At 52.8% G+C, this 22,235-nt stretch overlaps 2 protein-coding genes across 13 annotated transcripts in view; one reads left to right on the forward strand and one right to left on the reverse strand.

Annotated features, from left to right (window-relative positions):
• DBN1 (drebrin 1) overlaps positions 1 to 7,453 on the forward strand; it is a 43,319-nt gene extending 35,866 nt beyond the window's left edge. For 5 of the 9 annotated variants that reach the window (XM_082213373.1, XM_082213367.1, XM_082213369.1 and 2 more), the window contains 6 exons: positions 196 to 307; positions 2,881 to 3,024; positions 4,662 to 4,796; positions 4,913 to 5,652; positions 6,217 to 6,319; positions 6,470 to 7,453. In XM_082213373.1, coding sequence (XP_082069499.1) covers positions 196 to 307; positions 2,881 to 3,024; positions 4,662 to 4,796; positions 4,913 to 5,652; positions 6,217 to 6,319; positions 6,470 to 6,540 — 1,305 coding nt within the window. In that variant the 3' untranslated portion in view covers positions 6,541 to 7,453. The remainder of the gene's footprint in view (positions 1 to 195; positions 308 to 2,880; positions 3,025 to 4,661; positions 4,797 to 4,912; positions 5,653 to 6,216; positions 6,320 to 6,469) is intronic. The other 4 variants (XM_082213374.1, XM_082213370.1, XM_082213372.1 and 1 more) reach the window with 2 other exon arrangements.
• A 498-nt stretch (positions 7,454 to 7,951) lies between these two features.
• PRR7 (proline rich 7, synaptic) lies at positions 7,952 to 17,375 on the reverse strand. 4 transcript variants are annotated; one of them, XM_082212049.1, is made up of 3 exons: positions 17,091 to 17,375; positions 9,561 to 9,874; positions 7,952 to 8,704 (listed from the first exon to the last, which is right to left on the reverse strand). In XM_082212049.1, the coding sequence occupies exons 2-3, from the start codon at positions 9,856 to 9,858 to the stop codon at positions 8,316 to 8,318; spliced, it is 687 nt and encodes a 228-aa protein (XP_082068175.1). In that variant the 5' UTR covers positions 9,859 to 9,874; positions 17,091 to 17,375; the 3' UTR covers positions 7,952 to 8,315. The 4 variants fall into 4 exon arrangements, with proteins under 4 accessions (XP_082068175.1, XP_082068174.1, XP_082068172.1 ...); XM_082212048.1 differs by having other exon boundaries at positions 9,639 to 10,656; XM_082212046.1 differs by having other exon boundaries at positions 9,561 to 10,656.
• Between the last annotated feature and the right edge of the window lie 4,860 nt (positions 17,376 to 22,235).

The raw sequence follows: 22,235 nt of genomic DNA on the forward strand, positions 1-22,235 counted from the left end.
GGGCATGGGGTGAGGGACACTGTTTGTGTGTGGCACGTATCATGTTTTGTCACTGTTGCCCTGGCAACTGCATGGGGAGGGGCAGCGCTGGGTGTGAGGGGGTTCGGGCTGGGTTTATGACGGGGTCTGTGTGGGCCTGTGGACTGGGCTGCCCTTGACCGTCCTCTCTCGCCTCTTCCCCTCGCATCCTGACAGGAGGCGGCTGCCATCATTGCTCAGAGGCCCGAGAACCCCCGCGAGTTCTTCAGGCAGCAAGAGCGAGTGGCTTCGGCCAGTTCAGAGACAGCCCCGCCCATCAACAGAACAGGTAGAGAGCCCTCGCCGGCGCCGCTTCAGGCAGGGAGTACAGAAAATGGGGGGATGAGGGTTGGTGGGGAAGCGGTCAGGAAGATTTCAGCAACCTGGTTTTGGTTTTGTTTTTGTTTTTGAATGGAAGGTGGGGAAGTATAAATCTCAGGGCAAGGCAGCGGGAGCATCCAGACACTTGGAAATGTCTGCTACGGATGATATGAGCAGATGGGGGGGTTGTTTAAGGAAGCAAAATGCAAAAACCTCAGAAACATGACCAGAGGTCAGTTGAACACAGAATGAGGTGCAGAGAAGAGACATTCCCTGCTGCTGAGTCTCACCATTAGGAAAACAGCCAGCATCCTATGAAAGCCTGAAAAGTGGCAAATGCCTAGCTATAACAAAAGACTTATGTCCTTTCTTATCACATATAACCAAGTTTTGCGTCCAATAATTTGATTAGGTGTTGTTGTTGGATATATATATTCTAGTTCATATCTATTTCATTGTCCAAAACGGCAACAGTTTTGTCAGTTTTGGAGAACAGTAGAAATGAGATCTTCAGGGTTATACTACAGTGGTGCCTCGTAAGACGAAATTAATTCGTTCCGCGAGTTTTGTCGTCTTACGATTTTTTTCGTCTTGCGAAGCACGGTGTCGGGAAAGTTTTAGAAAAGCTTCAAAAATCACCAAAGCCTTTAAAAACCTCAAAAAAGGCTACCACACCGCGTTCTATGAGTTGCTCCTCGAAGTCAAGTCACAACTGTATTAACGGTGTTAAGAAAAAGGAAACAAACTTGCAAGACGTTTCCGTCTTGCGAAGCAAGCCCATAGGGAAAATCGTCTTGCGAAGCAGCTCAAAAAACAAAAAACCCTTTCGTCTAGCGAGTTTTTTGTCTTGCGAGGCATTCGTCTTGCGAGGTACCACTGTACGTCATTATTTATCACATGGGGCTTAGAGTGAGACATCTGCGGCGCAGGTTGTCCGGCCTTTCTCTTGCTCAAGGCTCACAATATCGCTCCTGGATCAGGGGTTGCTTCTGGTGCCAACGCCACACAAGGCGTGTGTTTCTGGGCTGTGGATCAAACCTAGCATAGCTTGATTTTCAAGACAGGGTCTGGGAGATCATGTGTCTTTGAGGACACTATAGTGAACCTCTCACCCTTTGAGAATTTAACGTGGAAGCAAAAGCTCATTTATCATGTAGTCATTGATGTAGAAAACGTTCCATTCTGGGCTAAATCTGTACTGGCAGCCCGTCGTCACCACACCCTGCTTTCATGGTGTCTGGATCCTGCAGACAATTGGCTTCCCTGATGGGAAGTTTCCAAGTGGTGTCCATACAGCAGAGTGGTCCTCCATCACCTCAGTTGCATCATCCCAGTATGCGAGTGGGTCTGATGTTAGCTAGGCAGCAGGCCAGCCTTGGGGGGGGGGGTGCTCCGGCCTAGCAGCCTGTTTCTGCCCTTGACAGTCCTGTCTGAAGAATAGTACTGCTGGGGTGGGCAGGTGAGCAAAGGGACACTAGGAATAAGCCAATGTAAACAAGACAGGGGCCCCAGAAATCCTGCCACAGTTTTCACTGCATCAAGCGAGTCTGTGCCTCTGTAGCCAGGAGGGAGAACCTGTGGCCCTCCAGGAGGTGTTGGGCTCCTTCAGCCTCAGCCAGCACGGCTGATGATCAGAGGGGATGGGATATGTAGCCTGATATTATCTGGGAGGCCCCAGGTTTCCCTATGGAAGGAACTGGACAAAAGAAAACAGGGGCGGCAGCGGGTGAGATTTTCTCTTGTGCTCTCTCCCACCCCAATTCCTGGCTGCTGCTTAGGACACACTACTTGGCTGCTTGTGAGTTTTGTACAGCCCACCAGACCTGAGTAGGCCGCAGAACCTCCAGGCATTGTTTTGGCAAAGAAGCACAGAGACTCAGTGCTGTATTTGCAGCAGCCTCCATGGGTGGTTCATGCTAGAGAACTCCTTTGCACCTCTGCTGTGGCTTTTTCTGGCTCCTTGGGCTGCTCACCGCAGAGGATGGTGCAGCTGCGACTATCCCTGCCTCAGGGCTGAGGCATGAACTCTGCTCTCTGGAGCCCTCTGCATTACGGCTTTGGGTTCACACTTCTGTGTGATAGTTTGGGTCGACTCTCTGTTGGGAACCAGGTTGCCAGTTGACGTAGGGACCTTGGCATGAACTCGTCTTCCCCAGCACCACTTGCGTATCCTGCCTCCGAGCTTCCTCTTTCTCTCCCGCTTCACTTTCTTGCACCGCCCAGCCTTCCTGATGCCATCCTGCCCCCTCCACACTGCTCCAGCCTGGCCCCCGTGCCCCCCCAGCCACTGCCTTTGCTTTCCCCCAGCCCCCCACCCTGCACTGCTGCCCCCAGGAGCCTCCTCCCACCCTCCTCCTTGCCTTTGCAGAGACCCGCCTCCCTCACAGTCTTCCCCTGCCTCCCCAGCCCCTCACGTGGGCCTTGCTTGCCCAGTGGCATGAGCAGGGGGCGGGCGGGAGATGGAGTGGGCAGCTGGAGGGGAGACTGATCATTCTCTTCTGCTTTCTCTGTCTCCGTCCGTCTGTCTTGTCTTTCTCTCAGCAGGTCGTCTGCACTGTCCTTTCATAAAGACAGCTGACAGTGGGCCGCCTTCCTTCTCCTCCTCCTCCTCCTCCTCCCCTCCACGGACTCCCTTCCCCTATATCTCTTGCCACCGCACACCAAACCTCTCCTCCTTCTTCCCATGTAGGTAGCCAGGCCCCGGCCGGGCTTTGGGGAGTCGGTTGGGGAGGCAGCTGCTTCGGGGGCCTTGCCCACCCGCCCCACACCTTGTATCTTTGGCCACGCCCAATCTCACTCCGCAGGCATCTCTGAAAGGAAGGACTAAGAGTCCATGAGAAACACTGGCCCCGCAGACTGGACCAGGGAAGACTCAGGGCGCAGCCTGCTCTCTCTCGTGTTCACTGCATGGCAGGAGTGTAGCCCCAGAAGAGCAGAGAGGGGCCTAGCGTTATGCTTCGGCAGCTACCACCCTCGGGAGGGCTGGCTTAGTATATAAGACGGAAACTTCCCCTTTGGCGCCCCACATCTACGCCCCTCGTCCGGTTCACCTTTTAAAAAACAGCTTCGGTTAGGTAGGCTGCAACAGGGACTTCTCAACATCAGTAGCTACACCGTAAATCCAAGTATTGATGCCCTATAGGCAGGGTGGAGGCAGTGAACAGAGAGCCTCAAATGAAAACCAGTTAGGCCGATTGTGACTGTAGAACAGAGCACCCGTTTCCCCAGATTAGAAAAGGGGGAGCCAAAATCTATGCAAACAGAAGATGAACCACACACACATGTACACACACAGAGAGACAAACAGTATGCACACCATAGCTGTCAACTTTCAGATTTGAAAATAAGGGATCAGCAGCCTCAACTGTCCCGGGGACAGTCTACAGGATATCTAACAATCCAGGATAGCAGCATGAAGCAGCGGGAAACGGCACTGGAATAAGGGAATTTCCTGCAAAAAAAGGAAAAGGTTTACAGCTATGATGCAGGCAGGCAGGCAGGCACACACACACACACACACACACACACACACACACATACACACACCATGCTGCAGGGAGCATGTTTCTGCTGGACCAGTTGCACTGCAGAACAGGGGATATCCCTGAACCAGGGTGTAGGATGGATATACTGGGCAAACTGGGTTTGTGATGGCAGTACTAAGTCTGGGACAGAGATGACCTTCTAAAGTTGTCCCTTCACCTGATGTTTGCAGTGGGGAGGGGTGTTATTTTTTCCTGTAGACTCTGCTTCCAAAGATAGTAAAAAGGGGAGGATACTTCCTATTCTATAAAGGAGGGGGTGGCGAAACTGGCCTCCCAGTGTTGCTGGATTACAACTCCCATCATCCCTGACCATTGGCCATGATGGCTGTGGACAATGGGAGCTGGGAGAGCCATGGTTTCCTCATTCCTAATTTTAAGTGCCATTTGACATAGAGGAACTTCAGGGCCCCCATGGTTGTACATGACACAAGAGTTCTGCCTCCACCCTCCGCAAAAGAGGGCTTTTCCCCCTTCTTCACTCCTTCTGTATCCAGCACATTTGTCCGCAAAAATCAAAGTGAAACCTTTATGCCATATAACTTGCTGTAGGGTTAGGGTCGCTGAAGGGCAGCCGGTTAATTTTGTCGACTGGGTAAGTTGGGGAAATGGCACATTTCAGGAGGAGTCAGATCTTGGTGCCTTGTTGCCGTCACTGTTGTTCGAACGGAGCTGCCCTGCGTGCTTGGGAGCGCAACTGGCGGGCCCTGTGGCTAGGGGGGTGTCGTGGCCTTTGACTTGTGGGCTCCCCACCTGAGTGCCCGTGTGGCTCCTTCACAGGCAGCCAGTCGGAAACGCACAGAAAGGTCTCTGCCTCCGCCAGTAGCCCCTGCGACTCCAGCACAGCCTCGACGCCTGTTGGGGAGCAGATTGAGCGGGCCCTGGATGAGGTAACGCAGCAGGGTGCATTGAAAGGTACGTGCAGCCCCCTCGCCCCTATAGGCTTGCCCCCCTCCTGGGTCCTCGGGCTGCAGGCTCCCTCCCTCCAGGTCTGCTGAGGAACCTCCCCTCTCGCTTCCTCCCTGCTGCAGACTCCTCCAGCCCCAGCAGTGACGAGACAGCAGTGGCATCCGCAATGAGCTGGGCCCCTGCCAGCGTGGAGCCTCCGATGGAGAAGGCCGAGGAACCCCCTGTGGGGGCCACAGCCTGGCAGGCAGCGGACTGGGCAGAGCCGCAGCAAGGCGGGGCTGGCCCCACGGAAGACCTGGTGTTTCCAGAGCCCAAAGACGAGCCTCTGTTCCCTGACGCCCCGCCTCCCAAAGAAGAGCCTCTGTTCCCAGCAGCCCCTCTGCCCATGCAGAGCGAAGGCGCCCTGGATCTGGGCGAGGCCTTTGGCTTCTCCCAGCCCCCCGCCCCACCCTCAGAGAACATCCTTGACCTGTGGCAGAATGACAGCGCTGCGGCCGAGCCCACCCCTCCCGCCGCCTGGGAGCTCCAGGGCGGGCCCCCCACCCCAGCCCCGTGGGACCTTCATGACGGGCCGCCCGCCGCCCCCATGCTGGTCGAGGTGGATGCCCCCCCAGGGGCGGTGGAGCCCCCGCCCTCCGCCAGCCTCCTGGAAGACAACCTGTTGAACTTCAACGACCTGCCCGAGCCCCCGGCCACCTTCTGTGACGCTGAGCAGGATGAAGAGCCGGCCAGCATCATTGCCATTGAGGGGCTGCACCAGATGACCCTCAGCTACCAGCATGCCCTGCAGGAAGCTTCTGGGGTGCACCAAGAGCCCCAGCTGCTCACCAACGGGGAGACGGCCCAAAAGGAAAGCACGCAGGTGAGGAGAGGGGCGCTCAGGCTGGCAGCAGGGCCTGGGGGGCACTTCTGAAAGCTCCTAGCCCTGCCTTGCAGATCAAAACAGAGGATCGTGAGGTACCACAGCTTGCTTCTGCGTGTTCATTTGAAGTGTGTCTCCTTTGGGCCCTGCCACTGGAGAAGTAATAATAATAATACTTTTGTAATTTATGTGCTGCCCAACTGATTGGGTTGGCCCAGCCACCCCCGGGTGGCTTGCAACAAATTAAAACACCAAGCACAGTAAAACATCAAACATTTAAACCTTCCCTATGCATGACACATCTTCTTTCATGTCTTATTTATACACGCACAGACGAAATATTTGTTTATTGATTGATGTTGAAGAATGATGATGTTCCACGAACTTTTGGACCCTTTCACGCGTGCTAGCTCATGGGTAGCTTGAGCATTTTACTCCTCAGGCCTTCGTTGTCTGAGAGTACAAAACCAGAAAGTGATTGTTGCTCTGGGTTAACTGGGAAGGGAAAGAATAGGGACACCTTCCAAAGCACAGCACATGCCACGGTTTGCTTTTCTCTTCCAGACCAGCGAGGGTTATTTCAGCCAATCACAAGATGAAGACTTTAACCAATCAGAAGAACCATCTGCTAAAGCTCCTCCTCCAGTGTTCTACAATAAGCCCCCAGGTGAGGATCAGGGATGGATGGGAAGATCCACCTTTGCGCTTCCTCTTCTGGGGACCCCAGAAGAGCGGGCTTTGGGGACCACCCCTTTTGAAAGGGGGGAACGAGCTAGCCACCCTCCCTCACAGGTCATGCATTTGATTCCCCCCTCAGAGATTGATATCACCTGTTGGGATGCGGACCCAGTGCCAGAAGACGAGGAGAACTTTGGGGGCAGCGTTTAAGGCCAGCTCCCCTGCCCGACTCCTGTATCCTGCACCCAGCGAGCCCAGCGAGTGCAAGCCTGGAGCAGCCGCAGTGAGGGCCTGGTGCCTGCTTGCTCCGTATTGTAGCCCTGCGGACCAGGGCCTAAGATTGTGCCCCAGCCAGACAGGATATTCTCCATGGTACTCCGGGGTAACTTTTTCCAGCTCTCTTTCTCTTTCTCTCTCTTCTCCCTGTTTTTCTAATGTTGTCAAATAGGAAACGTGTAAATCTGCCTGGTCCCCCTCTTTGTTGGTAGCTTCCCTGCAGATCCTTCCCCCTCCCAATTGCCTCTGCCCATTGGGTTTTTTCTGACACCCCCCCAAATGCCATGTATACCATCTGGGTTGATCTCCTGTGAGTGCTGCTCTTGGGGGTGGGTGGGGAGGGTCGCTTCCTCCTCTCAGACTCTGCCCAGAGTTTTGAGTATTTTGCACGAATTTAAAATAAAATATGGCAATAAAATGGCCCTTGTGTGGGCAAGGCTCTGGCTCCCACCCCCCCACTTCTCTGTTTGGTCCCCCCAACACACACCTGAGGCACCCAGCGAAGCAAAGGAGAGCCCCCTCCATCTCTGGGCTCTAGCAGCAAGGAACGTTCCCCCCCCCTCCAGAGTTCTGCGCCCAAATGCCCCTCTTGTTTCAGAAATAAGCCCATTTCAGACCCTTCTCCTTAGGCCTTTATTTGCCCTGAGAGCCTGGGACAAGGGGAGACTCTGGGTGGGCTCTTCCCCCCTCCAAAAAACCCTTTCCTCTTTCCCTACCCTCTTTCCTCTTTCATTCCATGCTTGGTTTCCTTTCTCTCACGTACAGTAATTGTTTTTTTGAAAGCACAAATTCTGTAACAGCAATGTGCTTATGTATGTTAATAAATAAATTGATTCCAAGCAGGGCAGCTGGCTTTGTAGTGCAGGGTGCCTTTTTTTTTTTTTTTTTTTTTGCTTTCAAAGGTGGGGCAGGATTAATGAGGCAACGCAAGACCACCGGGTGGTCGGGTGGGCATATTCCACAGACCAAAACAGCTGGTCTTTTATTCAGAGTTTTTTCAGTAGCTGCTTTTAAGGGCCAAAAATGTACTTTGATGGGGTAGGGGTATGAAAGCTGAGGGGAATTATTATTTTAAGCAACTGGAACACTTTGAACGTGGCATTGTCTGGTCTATAGTGGGCCCTGCGTGAAGTCATAGCCTGAGCAGGAGAACTCACCACTAGATGTCGCTGCCAACAAAGGAATGTGTTTCTGGAACATGCCTAGGCCTCCATCCTCCTAATTCTGTGGGATTATTTAGGAATGGGGTTGCTTCACTTCCTGCCACAGTGCACATGGGACTCTTTAAAAGCACAGCACACCCACCGTTTTCACAGCACAGACTCATCAACCACCCAGCACCAGGTTTGTAATAAATCAGGTTCCACAAACTTTTATTATTTTCAAAATGTAACAAACGAAAAATAGGAAACGAACCCAAAGGCCCCCTTGCAGTCAGCACCAACAGAGCCTGTAGCGGGCCCAGAAAAAGGGGAGTGGGCGAGATGGGGAGACCAGCCCCAATCTCACCCTGGCCAGGAGGTCAAAGAGCAGCTGGGGGGGGAGAGATCTTTGCACTGTGAGGGCTCATGGCCCAGACATGGCTGGAAGGCTCGGACTGAGAGGCTTGGTGGCTCCCGCAGACCAAGGGAACAAACAGGCTGCCGGGATCCTCCAGCTTGTGTGCAGCAGCAGCAGCCACAGTCCCACCCAGGGCGCGGCATGGCGTGCTAAACTGCAGTAGTCCTGCCAAACAAAGGCATTGAGACCGGCAGGTGCCAGGGCCCCGGCTCATAGCTGTCTCTGGCGCTGAATTCTGAGTCTGTCCAGCTGGGGAAGATGCGCTGCGAGTGCTCAGCCTCCAAGTAGAGGTTGGTGCAGGTGGGGCCCCGGCTGGCTGTGCTGGGCAGGTGGAGCGCTGAGCTGTAGCCCCGGTCCAGGAAGAGGGGCTTGTAGCTGGGCGGCTGCTCCTGCTTCTCCGGCTGCTCGTGGCTCAGGAAGGGGGTGGTGATCTTGCGGTACAAGCCGCGCGTGTCCGTCAGCACTTCGCTGTAAGGCGGCGGCGGCTCGGCCATCAGCACTGCTTCCTCGTAGCAAGGTGGCTTGGATGGATCTGGTTCTGCAAGCAAAGCAATCACAGTGACCCGAGTGCAAGGAACTGATACAGTTAAGCGTGCCATCCCACCATTGCCTGCTCTCTCCCCCCCCCCCCCAGGCATACAAAATACAAGCTCACCTGTCCCAAGCAAGGTTTGGGGAGAGACAGAAACACAAACACCCTAAGCTCTATTATCACAACCCAAGAGCTGGCTACAACCACAGACCTACACTTCACAGGCAAGCAAATGGGATCAGGGATGGTGCAAGACTTTGGATATACGGAATGGGCATTCTGACCTCACCTTCCTCTTAAATAAGCTTCCTGAGATCCTGCCCACTTCAGCCCTGCATACCTGAAAGGGCTTCTCCACCCCCATCATTCAGACACAGGTCCAGCTCTGAGGGCCTTTTGGCGCTTCCCTCACTGCGAGATGTGAATTTACAGGGAACCAGGCAGAGGGCCATTTCTGCAGTGGCACCCACCCTGTGGAACACTCTTGTGTCAGATGTCAAGGAAATAAACAACTATCTGACTTTTAGAAGGCTTCTGAAGGCAGCCCAAAGCAATGTTTTGTTTCATTCCTTCATATTTTGCTGGGAGCTGCCATTAAGGGAGCTGAAACTTTGCAGGCTCTGGGTGAAGGCTGAACCCTTTCAGCCTACTGGAGGCAGCTTTGGCTCCCTTAGCTGTGGCTCAGTGGTGGGGCATCTGCCTTGCATCCAGAAGGTTGCAGGTTCAATCCCCAGCATCTCCAGAGAGGGCGGGGAGATCCCTGCGTGAAACCCTGGGGAGCCCCTGCCAGCCAGTCCAGCCCGTCCTAGGCTAGATGGACCAGTGGCCTGACTTCCTCTGTTCTCGCCAGCCAGCTACCCACCTGCAGAAGCAGCGCTCCTCCCAAACGCGACTGTATTCTGCACCAGGAGTGGGCTCAGTCCCCTTCGGGTGCCCTTACCATGCCTGCAGCTCCACGGCCTCGGGGGTGGGAGGTGAGGGCGATGGGGCTCGATCCGGAGTCGGTGAGGTACCGCGATGCCCGGTGGGTTCCTGATGTACCCGCCCCCGTAGCCGGAGCCCCCATAGGCAGGGCCCCCATAGCCCTCGTAGTGGAGGGGCTCCATCTCCAGGGTGCGCAGGTGCTGCTCTCGCAGCCGCTCCTCCTGCCGCCGCTTCATGCGCCGCCGCAGGTAGCTGCAGAAGCAACATAGCAACACAATGAGCCCCCAGATCAGCCAGAAGCCGGCAAAGCAGGTGAGGAACGTGTAGGTGCCGTGGGACATCACCATCTTCGCTCCGGAGGACTGGCAGAGGTTTCGCCCTACGAGCTTTGAAGCCAAGGAGTTTATTCAGTTCCAGCTTTGGGGGTGGGGGGTGGGCAGGAGACTCTTTCTCTCTTTCCCCCACTTTTGGGTCTTCTGCAAAGAGGCAGGGACTAGGCTGAGTTCTGCGGGTGCCTTTGCCTGCTCTGCTTCCTCCCTTGCTGCCTAGTCATGTTGATGGGATCACAAGCTTCCCCTCTGCTCTCCTTGTACGTCCAGTTTTGCCTTTTCCCCAAAGATTGTGCAGGGTGCTCTCTTTCAGCCGCAGTACAATCCAGGGGCCACCACCAACAGGGCCCTGCTTCAGTCAAGGCAGTGGAAGCAGGGTCTGCAGCAGCTCAGCCCCTTGTGAGTTACGCGGCCTCCCGGAGGTGCTCCACAACTGCAGCCATGGAAGAGGTTGGCCGGAGACTGGGGCGCAGGCTTGGGCCTTTCACGGAGAGGGGGGAGTTCTGGCTCCTAAAGGAGCCCAAGGGAGGAAAGGAGAGTGCTGGGAAGGCTCATGGGCACGGCCTGTGCTCTCTTCTTCAAACTCCTGAGTTCTTGGATACTTGGGGTAACACGACCAGTAACACCAGCACCCAGCCCAACTTCTTCCCATTGCTGGCTCGGGGCTTTGCAGGGCCAACAGCACTTCCGACAGGAGCTCGCTCCCTGCAAACAGACAGACAATGCCATTGATTGTAGGAGGGGACAGACAAGTGCTATTTTGCAGAACCCACCCTGCCTGCTCTAAGCCCCTCCCCAGCTAACGAGCACAAGCCACTGGTGGTCCAATGAAGGGGTGTAGAGCTTAGACCCTGACTGCAAACACTGCCCTCCCCTTGAACACAAAAGCCTACGGCTTGACTTGGCTTCCCACCCGTTGCAAAGTAGAGGGGAGGAAAGCTTTTGGTTAAATTGGGTGTATTGTACAGCCTCCTACCCCTGTCCAGCAATCTAAGCCTGTGACTACCAAGTGGGCATGTGCCCCCTTTCATGCAGCCACAGTACTGCCCACACATTCACCATCACATGTGCCCACTCTCATTCATGCACTGAACACTCATAGATCAGGCTGGGCTTACAGCATTCAGGCATGCTCCTTGCACAGGTTGCAACCAAATCTGTGGACCCCCATCGCCCTGGCCATTTCCGACTGAGGCGATAAACTTCCAGGGATGGAGCAAACCCAAATTCCAGACCTGCTGCTGCTGCTGTGGCAGTGAAAGGGAGGACTCACGAAACAGCAGGGCACAAAAGGGAGAGGCCAAGAGAAGACAGCAAAGCACAAGTACCAGAGCACTACCTCACTTCTCCTCCTGATGGCACTGCTAGCCCAACGGCACTCCTCTGCTCATCCACAAACCATCACAGAAGCCTCCTGCCCACACATGTCACAGCTTCACCCCTCAAGGGACTGCTCTCCACATGGTGCATCTCACGCCACTGCCAAGATGTGTGCTGATTCCTCCTTCTCTGCCTTCGCTTACCCCCTACCCCCAGGTAATGGGTGCCAAGCAACAACCTCCCATTCATAGCAAAGCTGTTTCCAATGCAGCTTAAGGACCACTAAGCGCAAAGCAGGTTGCCCTAAGCTAAAACTGGACTTTGACACTTGCATCAGGTAAAGGCCCCACCATCAGCTCCATCTCCACCCTCCTCCTGCCTGCTTGTTAGTTCTGATGTCTGCCAGTAGCTAGGCCACCATAATCCAAGGCAAGTAAGTATGTTATTCCCAGGATATTTCATAAATGGACTGATCCCAGTACCCCATTTCAGGAAATCACAATCACTCCAGAGGGAGAATTCCTCCTGCATGTATACTGCATCAGATCACAAGCTGTGGGGATGAGGTGATCTGAATCTTGCCTTTGTACACTTAGGCTGTATTCTAGACCGGCACACATGCAGCAAGAGGTATTCCACATTCCACCCAGGCAAAGAGAGGAGGAGGCTGCAGAAGAGGGCAGCAGGGGGCGTGGCCTAGGCAGGGAGGGTGCAACCAAGGGCCAGGTAGAGAGGCCTGTTGTTGCCCACTTTTGGCTAGTGTGCACCCTATTTAACTTGGGAATCTCTGTAAGCACCGTTCATAGAATGGCCTTTCAAAGTGTCATCAGAGCTTCCCCAAATGTTAACAGGACCTATTTGGGATTAGACCTTTCTGAGTAACTCTGTACTGAGGAACAACTCCATTTCTCCTTTAAAAGTATCTCACTGTCACCTCAAACACAGCTGAGAGGGTATTCCCCACCATATCAAGGCATTAAGAGATAAGCCTGCAAGCTTTTATTATTGCTTACACTAAGCCAGCCTTCTTATCAGAGCCCAAACCAGCCGCTAAAACTTCAGAAGTGGGCTGAGCTTCAGCCTCGTGTGGATCTCCTTCACGCTACCGAGAGCCCCTGTCAGCTGCCAACCCTGTTGGTGTGTTTTAAATGTACAGAGCCAGAGTGCATGATCGGCAGCCATTAACAGTTAAGGTTAACAGCTAGCAACTAAGCTGTGTTCCTGGATCTGTTCTCTTGCTTCACATCAGGTCAGATCAAGGCCAAGTGTTCTTTGCAAGAAGCCCATCAGTCAACAAGCACTGAGTGCTCTGTCAGAAACAGGGACCCTGGTCTAAGTAGGCTGCTGTTTACCTTCCACCTGCCTGCCATACATCATAAGGCAGGTGCAAATCAATACCAGTAAGCATTAAACTGTTTAGTCAGAAGAGACACCACAGGCCAGCCAATCACAGAAAATGCCTGAAATGTCAGTCTTCTAGCCTCAATACAGTTGACCACTGCTTAACGTCTTCCTCATAATGGCCCTATAATAAAGTTTTGGGTTTGAATGGACCCTTTTGCCACTTGTGTGATGCTTGTCTGGATCATTTCCTTTGTTATTATCCATATTCTAAGGCAGTAGCCCCCAAATATTCCATCTGGGACTCAGCCAACTGAACTATATATTACCTTGAGCTATAGGCCTTCTGAATCTTTGACAAGGCACATAGATAAGCCTTTCTACTTATCTATGTGCAGGCCCATTATTAAAAACACAAATTACATTAAGACTGTCAAGTTTACATTCAGAAGTGGTGGCCACAAGTTAGAAGAAAAAGGAAGTGTAACTGGGTAAGCAGGTGGGTGGCTGAATCCACACAGGAAATGAAGCAGCCCGTGAAACGGGTTGAATGGGAATGTCCTTTGTCCCTTCTTTGAACGCACGTGTCCCAGTTGGTGGCTCCATCAAGGAAGTGTGACTGAGCTAAAACAAGCCCAGGAAGAACAACTTTGCAGTTGCCAATATGGCAGCAACAGGGGAGATCAAGCCCCCCCCCCTTCCTCCCAGTTTACTCTTCCCCAAAATCTGCTAATTAAAAACAGGATTTTCTAAGGAACTACAAAATTTCAGCGTGATTAGGTCAACAGCAAGCTGACATTAACTAAATGCCCACAAAAAAGGCTGCAAATGATCATGTTGTACAAGGGTGAAATTTGTTAATAGGCCCTGAATTCAGCTTTCCGGGAAATATTTATGTTTAAAGTATGTTTCTAACCTTTATTGCCATGAAGGCAGGCTTGTAAGGTTAAGCAATGTGTCATGACAGACTGGTTAAGTGGTTAGAGTACTGGGACAGGACCAGAGAAACCAGGGCTCAAATCCACACTCAGTCATGAAACTCGCTTGGTTCAGCTACTATCCTATAGCATAGCCTAACCCACTGGGTTGTTGTGAAGGAAAAATAGCAGAGGGCCAAGGTATGTGGCTCTGAGTAACGCGGAGGAAAGCAGAGAAATAAATGTAATGAATAGACGGGGGGGGGGGGGATCCATGAAATTTCAAAAGCCACAGTGGGAGATGAACAGGATATTCAGTTGCCAGGGAGAAGATTTACAGGGCTGTGCATAGCTCTCTGCACCTTCCCATTGGTTAGAAGAAAGTATAATGCAAAATGACCCAAAAAATCTCCCAGGAGATCTAAAAAAAGAAAAATGGTAATAAGAAAACCACTGACAATTTGGTTCCCCTTGATGGTACCTCAAAATATGCCATCTGAGAGCGCCTACCTCATCTTATCCAATTTTTGCTCACCTTTGATTTGCATAATATGCTTTGATTTGCATAATTGTACAAAGATCCAGCTTTCCTAGAATTAACTGAGTGCAAACACACACACAACCTGCTTCCGAAAAAGTATAGAATTGCAGACACTTTCTAAATGCAGAGCACAGAGAACTCTGTAACAAAGACAAGGTCACAGTGCCAGACCTCCACCTGGGACAACCTTGGTACTTGGTGAGATTGCTGGCTGCTGGCCAGAAGGAAGAGGTCACAGAGCTGCCTAGATCTCCCTGAATATTCTGCTGTACATGAGAACAGTATAATTCCAGCAGAGACCAGTGCAATATTCACACACCTGCAGGACAGAAAGCTCCAGTTACAGGTGGCCATAAACCAGTGACCAATATATGCCTCTGCTGGGAGGTAACAGCGGGAGAGGGGCATTGCCCTGATGTCCGGCTTGTGACCTTCCCAAAAGCAACTGGGTGGCTACTGTGAGAACAGGAAGCTGGAGTAGATAGGCCTCTGGTCTGATCCAGCAGGGATCTACTTGTGTTCCAAGTGAACCTACTATATGACCCTGTCTTACTGATCCCACGGTCCTCAGTACCAAGGTCTTCTCAAGGCAATGCCTCCACCAGCAGCCTTAACATCCTGTTTAAGATACTTAATAAAAATGGTCCATTCCAGCAGAGAAGGCCAGGATGGTTCTTCCAAATGTAGCTCATCTTTACCTATAAATATCCTTTCTGGGTGTGTTTTTAGACGTCCCTAATAAGATGAGGATGGCTATGGATACATGCACCTCAGTATGCTATTGAGGGTTTCTGCATAGAAAGCATTGCAACTGGTGATGCGGGAGGGAATTGCAACAGGGCCTGTTCACGGCTCCCCGAGACTCCAGTGCCTCCCCTCCTCCTCAAATAGGAGAGAACAGCTACGCCTGTGCTGGGCAATGCAGATCCCAGCCTCAAATCACGACAATAAATGTCAAAGTAAAGACTTAGCAGCACCTTGGCAAGGACTCCTCCACAGCATGAATCTGGCCTCGTGCAAGGCTGGCATCTACGGGACACTGAGATGACTGGTGTGCTGTGTTGGCTATGGCTGCTGGAGGGGTGGGGGTTGGGAGGGAGGGAGGGAGGAGCACTGCATCAAAAGGACTAGTCTACCTTAAAAGCACAGGCAGCCAATCCATCTGGAACAGGCACTGCTCTGGCCTGCAGCTGGAACCTCTGGTGATTCTGGAGCACTGGGCTTCCTTGCCTCTCCAACGTCAGATCCACCATTTGTGTGCATGAGGCCTGCCCTTCCCCGTTCATTTTCAAACATACGCTCAGGCACATGTTCGCTTCTGAAGATAGGGTGCCTTTACAGGTAATATGTCCCTACCTGTACTGTTACAGGCTGTGGCTTCTTCTTGAACACCAGCTTTGCTCATCCATGCAGATGACACCAACAGCCCTTGTGCACAAGTAGGGTACATACATTCCTGGGCAGCAGTGTGTGTGTGTGTGTGTGTGTGTGTGTGTGTCCACACTGAACAAGCTCTCCATTATTTTCTCTGATAGCACAGAGGGCACCTCAGATTCTAGGCAAGCACTTCTTACATTTTCCTACCTAGCCACCACTACAGAAGCTCCCAGGCTTAATTTAAATTAAAGCTGATACACATGAAGTCAAACACACCACTGAGCATGTCCATCTGACCCTCTGGAAATCCACAGCCATCCATCCACTCCTAAAGTGGGCATCCAGGAACCACTATGGCTTCCAGGGGCACTTAACTTCTGCTGTCTCTTGTCTGATAAGCTTTACAGGTTGCCCTAAAAGACCTGCCTCCTGATCGTGACCACGTGAGGCAGCCTGCAAAGGTTACTGGTGTCCTGCTTTTCCATCTTATGGTCCAGGATCAAGATGCAGCCTAGAAAGCAAATTCCAGGGCTGAGCCCAGGCATAAATTAAACCCTGGAGGTCAGGTTTAATACACTGACATCTTTTTAGCCACTGCCTGTCATCCAAAGGAAGCTGCCTTATACTAAAATCAGACCACTGATCTGGCTCAGTGTTGTGTTCGCAGACTGACAGCAGCTAAAGTTCCTTGGCCAAGTGTTTTGGTGGGGCACAGAAATTAGTATCAGAGCAAGAATAACTGGGGAACAAGGACCATGGCCTGATCTCTCAACTGAGCTACGGTGCCTCCTTCTCTTGAAGGATGGGGAGGGGGGCCATCTATCTCTTTTGTTTTTCTAGAAGGCCGATTAACCCTGTCCACTCAAAACACTAAAGCAACCTTCTGACGCTGCTTGCATTTGGGGGAAACCCAGTGAGCCTATGCAAGGCCCTCCGACTCTCCCCCATCTTGGTGCATGATGATCTCCGGTGCTTACAGCTAGCTTAAGATGCTTCCCACCTCTCGGAATAGCGTCTCTACCGTGGCAGTGCCCATTATCATCCACCCTACCCCGCAAACACAGCGGCTCCAGCCAACATGAGAGGCACCGATCCTGAGCTGAATGCGCCTACCAAACTGGCATTGCGCGCGCACACACACCAAACGCACACACGCACACCCTACAACGCAGAGATGGGTGCGCGCTCAACCAAGGCAGGCGAGAGCGCGCAGGACTTCTCTCCTGCCCCCCCCCCCGCGTTCCTTCCCCAACCTGCCAACCGCCTCCTAGCAAGTCCATTGCCAGCGCCGGGTGACGCCGCCACGTTCCCCAGCTATGCCAAGTCCCCAGGTGCCCAAGCAACAGGAGGCGCCGAAGCTGCAACCCCGGAGGGTCTTCCCTGGGGTCGCCCCGCTCGCTTGGGGGCGAGCAGACCATCAGTCCTGTCTGCTGGCACCTTAAGGGGCAGCTGCAAGTGGGGAGAAGGGCGGCCGGCCGGGCCCCTTCCACCAGTTGTGGGCAGCTGAAGGGTGGGGGAGAAGAGAGCAGGAGACAGGCAGCTAAGCGCAGAGGAGCCTCGCTTGGCAGGTGGCTGGTGCTGGTGCCTCGCCTCGATGGGGCCCCGGTGACTCCCACAGGGTCTCTCGCCTTTTTCGTTCTCACCGTCACTTCCAGCGCCGAGATCAGGGATCGCCCGCAGGAGCCCCATCTCGGGAAGCCGGCAGAGCCATCCCTTCGGCTTCGGCGAGGCGTGGAGCGGGGCTGGGGCAGGCGCGGCCGGGAGAGCGCGGCGTCAGGCGTGTGGGCTGCCTCTCGCCTTGCCCATTGCCCGACGCGGCAGCTCCACGCGGGCCGTGCCGGGCTCTCCCTTTGTCTCCTCCGCCGCCGCCGCAAGCGCTCGCGCGTCTCTTCCTTTCTTCTTTCTTCTCTCTCCAGCAGCTCCTGCCTCGCTTGCTCTGCCGGCCCCGCCCTCTGGCTCCTCCCTCCGGCGGCGGCGGCCCTCGCCAGCCTCTTCCTGCCCACTTCGGGGGGCTTGCAGCCTCGTGGGGACGGCGCGCGGGTCTTTCCTAGGAGAAACCCCGGGACTCCAAGGCCGTCCGGAGTGGGGTGCGGTGGGGGTCGCCGGGAGGCGTCAAACAGCAGTGGCGGCAGCGCCTGGGGCTCGCTGATCTTGGGGGCTCCTTGGCTTGCTTGCTTTTTTTCTTTTTTTGCTCCTCGTTGGAATTTCCTGCCGGGATTCGCTTGGCTCCCTCGCTGTCCTTTCCGATCCGGGCGGGCTTCTCCCTCTCCTCCCGACGTCACGACTGTAGCCTCGGCACGTCAGGGCCAAAGCAGAGGTGGGGAGAACGCCAGGCAGCAGGGAAAGTCCGGCAAAAGCACCTCCGAGGCCCTCCCAGCCCCCCCGAAGAGAAATCCATGATCTCTCCCTCCTCGCTTCCCGAGCCAAGAATAGCCCCTGGAACCGAGGCCTTGATTCATAGCCTCCTTCCCCCCACCTCCGCCACCCTAACGCACACAGACGCAAGAGGAAATCTATTCCTAGGCTCTTGTCTTGGTGAGCAGCAACACAGCAAAGCCTCAAGACAGAAGAAAAGGCTTGGGTTGGGGGAGACCCCCGGGTTACCTAAAACCGGCCGTGCTGCAGATCCCCTGCTATTCTCAGATCTGGGTTCTGGAAGCCCCCTGTAGATAGACGGATTCCTTCTTAATGTGACATGGCCTTTCCTGCCTCTTCTGGAATGCCCAGTGCAGGTGTCCACCAGGGGACCCAGTTAAGTGAAGCATGTGTCGAAAGGCTCTCCTTAAAATGGTACAAGATAAGGGTTAACAATGGAAAGCCCATGCCCAAATTTGCCCTTCCCCTACCTGGCCCCCTCTCCTTCTTAACCCAAATGTGAAGGGTGGGTATGAAAGGAGGGGTGGGTGTAGCAAAGGGAGGCCTCCAGTGGGATGTGGCATGGCTTGGCCAGCAATCCGACACCTTGTTCAAGAGAGGGTGCTTCCCGACTGCTGCCGGTTTTTGCGGTGGGATAATCACACACTGCACTGGCACAAATCCCAGGTCATACATGGAGGTCTTGTGCAACAGATCCGCTCCCCCCAAAGCTGGTGACTTATTGCTATAAAGAACAAGTCAGGAATTTCAATAACCCTTGCTTTGTGGTTTTCAGCCACCATTTCTGCCCATTGACTAACCTCCCTGCAGATCGTCTGGGAGGTGTGAGGGATATTTACTAACTAGGGGTTGTAAAGTCTCTCATCACCCCTTACAACCACCCAACCTGCCAGCATGGAGAGCCTGGCCTTTAACCACTTGCACACCATCAAGCGCAGAGGTTTCCTAATGTTTCGTTTGTAAAGACCCAATTAGCTGTTTGGAAGGGTCACTGCACCACACTCCCTGGGTGCTCTGCTCCTCATTTATGATGCCAGCTGTGTTTCACCCCATGGACCAGAGAGGGCTGGCAATAGTGCCTGGAAGGGCTGCCTGGGTCATTGTTACTGGAGGATTTGCAAGGAGCCCTGTGGAAGAGTCTGGGGCTGGTCAGCAGTGCCTCCTCCACTCAGCCATGTGCTCTCTGCAGAGCTGACAGTTGTCATTCCTGACTGCAGAGAAGCAAGCAGGGTGGGGTGCGGGGGGCGCGCACACACCATGGCAGCAATAATGCAGCCTGCAGGCCTCTCTGTGCTGCTGTCATGGCGACAGAGCCGGGAGAAACACACGAAGCTGCCACTCAGTAGTAGTTAATGAAAAGTGTTGTGCCTGCCTGGCGAAGCCTGGGGAAGGGGAGCTGTGAGGAGTCCTGTCAGGGAAATGTAAGTGGACAGATAACCTTGTCACCTCACCACAGGGTAGGGGCAAAGCAAGGGTATTGGGACTTGGGTATGGCTCACCCTAAAGGAAATGGCGAGGAAGGGAGACAGTGGACACACATAGGAAGCTGGCTTGAAACTTGAGTCAGGCCATTGGGGCTCAGTGTTGACTGGCAGTGGCTCTCCAGGCTTTTAGATGAGGGACAGTCCCTCAGGATGCGAGGAATTGAACCTGGGGCCTTCTGCATCCACAGCAGATGCTCTTCCACTGAGCTGCATCCTCAAAGTGGCATGACCACTTGACAGACCCACAGGATGTGCCTAGGCAAGCATGCTGCCACATCACCCAGGTGGCCACATTGTCCCAGTCTGAGAGAGCTCACCCCAGGGCACCTTGGGCACCAATCTGAAATCTCTCCAATGTCCTGATTTCTGGTGCTGAGAATGTTACCACCTCCCTGCTGCCCAAGGTGTCTGGACAACATGGGTGTGACAAAAATAATAATCCCTTGCCACCTAGCAAGACAGCATTGGCAAGCAGCTTACCAAGTGGTTACATGCAACATACCAGGCAAAGTCAGCAGCCATGTTGGGCATGGGGAGCTGTGTGATGCAAGAAATAGATGTCAAGTGTTCTCAGTTGCTAAGGGTCCTGATGTACCTACTTGACTGCTCCCTTTGCTACAGAAGAATGAACACTCCTTGCCATCACTGAGTTGTCCGGGAATCTTCACTTGCATCATGGGATAGACTCCGAGAGAGCAAACAGTTACATGTCGTGAGTCAGCTCTGTTGTGCTGTGGCTGTTGCCCCCTGTGGAATGTGACCCAGAATGGCACTTCCTGTGTGTGGGTAGGAACTGGGACTTACTCAGCGTTGTGCATGGAACATTGTATTCCTACTGGAACAGGCCACTTGCGGATGCCCATTCTTCAGCAAAAATCTACTGAACACCGGAGCCTTCTAGCATATTTCCCTGGTTTTACTAGCATACTTTAGTTATGTTAGACCCTGCATCATATCGGAATCGAAAATAAAATTGCCAGTATCATAATGCCGTTATACAAATCTATGGTGTGACCATATTTGGAATAATGTGTACAGTTCTGGTTAAAAGGATATTGTAGAACTGGAAACAGTTGAAAAAAGGGCAGCCCAAATGATCAAGGGAATGAAAGGGGGGGGGCATAACAAAGGTTGCAGCATTTGGGACGTTTTAGTTGAGCGAAAAAGTGAGTAAGAGAGGCGACATGACAGACGTTTATAAAATTATGCATAGCGTAGAGAAAGTGGATAGAGAAAACTTTTTCTCCCTCTCTCACGACACTAAAACTCATGCACATCCAGTAAAGCTGGATGTTTGACAATTCAGGACAGATAAAATAACTTCATAGGCCACCAACTTGGATGGTTTAAAAAGACGACTGGACATATTCATGGAGGAGAAGGCTATCAATGGCTGCTCCTCAGTCAGAGGCAATAATGCAACTAAATACCAGTTGCTGAAAGTCACTGGAAGGGAGAGCGCTCTTGTGTTCAGGTCTCGCTTGCAAGTTTCCCACAGGTATCTGGGTGGCCACGGTGGGAATAGGATGCTCTCCCCGCCCCCATGCCTCTCAAAATATTTTTATTCACCTCCTGCAATTTCTTCCCTGTCACACTTGTACTCTATCTGCCACCCAAGCTGCCTCTCTTTCATTCCCTGTCCTTTTACAGTCACTTCTTCCCTCATAACAGTTTCTTATGTCCCCTTTCTTTCTACTCCCCCATTTCGTATTATTCTTAAACAAAGATTAACCTTTTATCTCTCTAATTTCGTTCAACAACATCTCTGGCCTTCACCCCTTAAAAGAGGGGCCCTCCCTTCCTCACCTCTACACAATATGTGGGGAACTACTGCTGCTGATATTGCTCCAGGTCTCCAGCCAAAATATTTCACCACAGTGAAGGGGTGGTATGGGCAAGTGAGGGAGGCACTGAGGCCTACCTGGAAGTGGGCAGATCTCCACTTGGCCCTGGCCTAATGTTTGAGAAACACTGACACTGAGGGAAGATCACACTAAAGGCTTATCTAGACTTCTACGTGTCCCACCCTTTTCCCACAGGGAAACTTGGTTTTTACCACTCAGTCGGAGCAAATGTCAATCAGGTTTTCTGTGGAATGTCATTTGCTCCAATTCAGCACCAAAGAGCGGATTTTAATGGGGAAAGTGGTAATGCAAACAGAAAACTGCTTGGATGGACCCCAGCTTCCTCGAAGTGTGCACAAGCCCCAAGACTTTGGGAGCCTGCAGATGTGCCATACTGTAGGGTAGCACAGTCTCATAATGCTCTGGACTTTGGCACACAACACTTGGGACTGCAACTCCACCACAACCCAGTTAAAAAATCAGGTTTGCTGCTAGATTCTTAACTGCACAGGTCATGGCTAGAATCGAGAGAAAGGAGGGAGTATCCAAAAAAGCTGCTGCCATCAGCTGCGTGTTGTGCGGAGTGAGGAGCTGTTTCCTAGCAACAGCTAAGAGCGCTGCTCACCCTGAAAAGAAGCCTCCCACAGTTAATCCCAGGAAAAGAAGCAGGACATCAGGTTGCTGCAGGGATAAGAGGGTAGCATAGGCCCAGTTTAATTGAGAGTCAAGGGAAGGGGAGCTTGGTTTTGAAATACCTTTATGGGAGCCATATTGCCAGGCCAGCAGTGAACAGTTGGGCGGGGGGAGTCCATTGGCTGGGCTTGGAATAAAGCAGATTTGGGATCTGGGGGACATTTTGAACTCTCCAGATTTCCAGTTTTAGCATTGGGATTCTAACTGCAGTATTCTGCCTCAACATTTAAAGTGTGGCAGATTGTAAGAGCTTTCAACTGTTGAGCAGTCTTTTTAAATGGTTGTTGTCAGACATTTAATAGGCTATTTTGTAAGTGGCAATCTAATCAAGAAATGGTAAACCCTCTGGCTATGGATGTGGAAGAGCTTGCATGTATCACCGCATCTGTGG

Source organism: Podarcis vaucheri (assembly GCF_965113315.1).
Source record: "Podarcis vaucheri genome assembly, chromosome: 2".
Taxonomy (NCBI): domain Eukaryota; kingdom Metazoa; phylum Chordata; class Lepidosauria; order Squamata; family Lacertidae; genus Podarcis; species Podarcis vaucheri.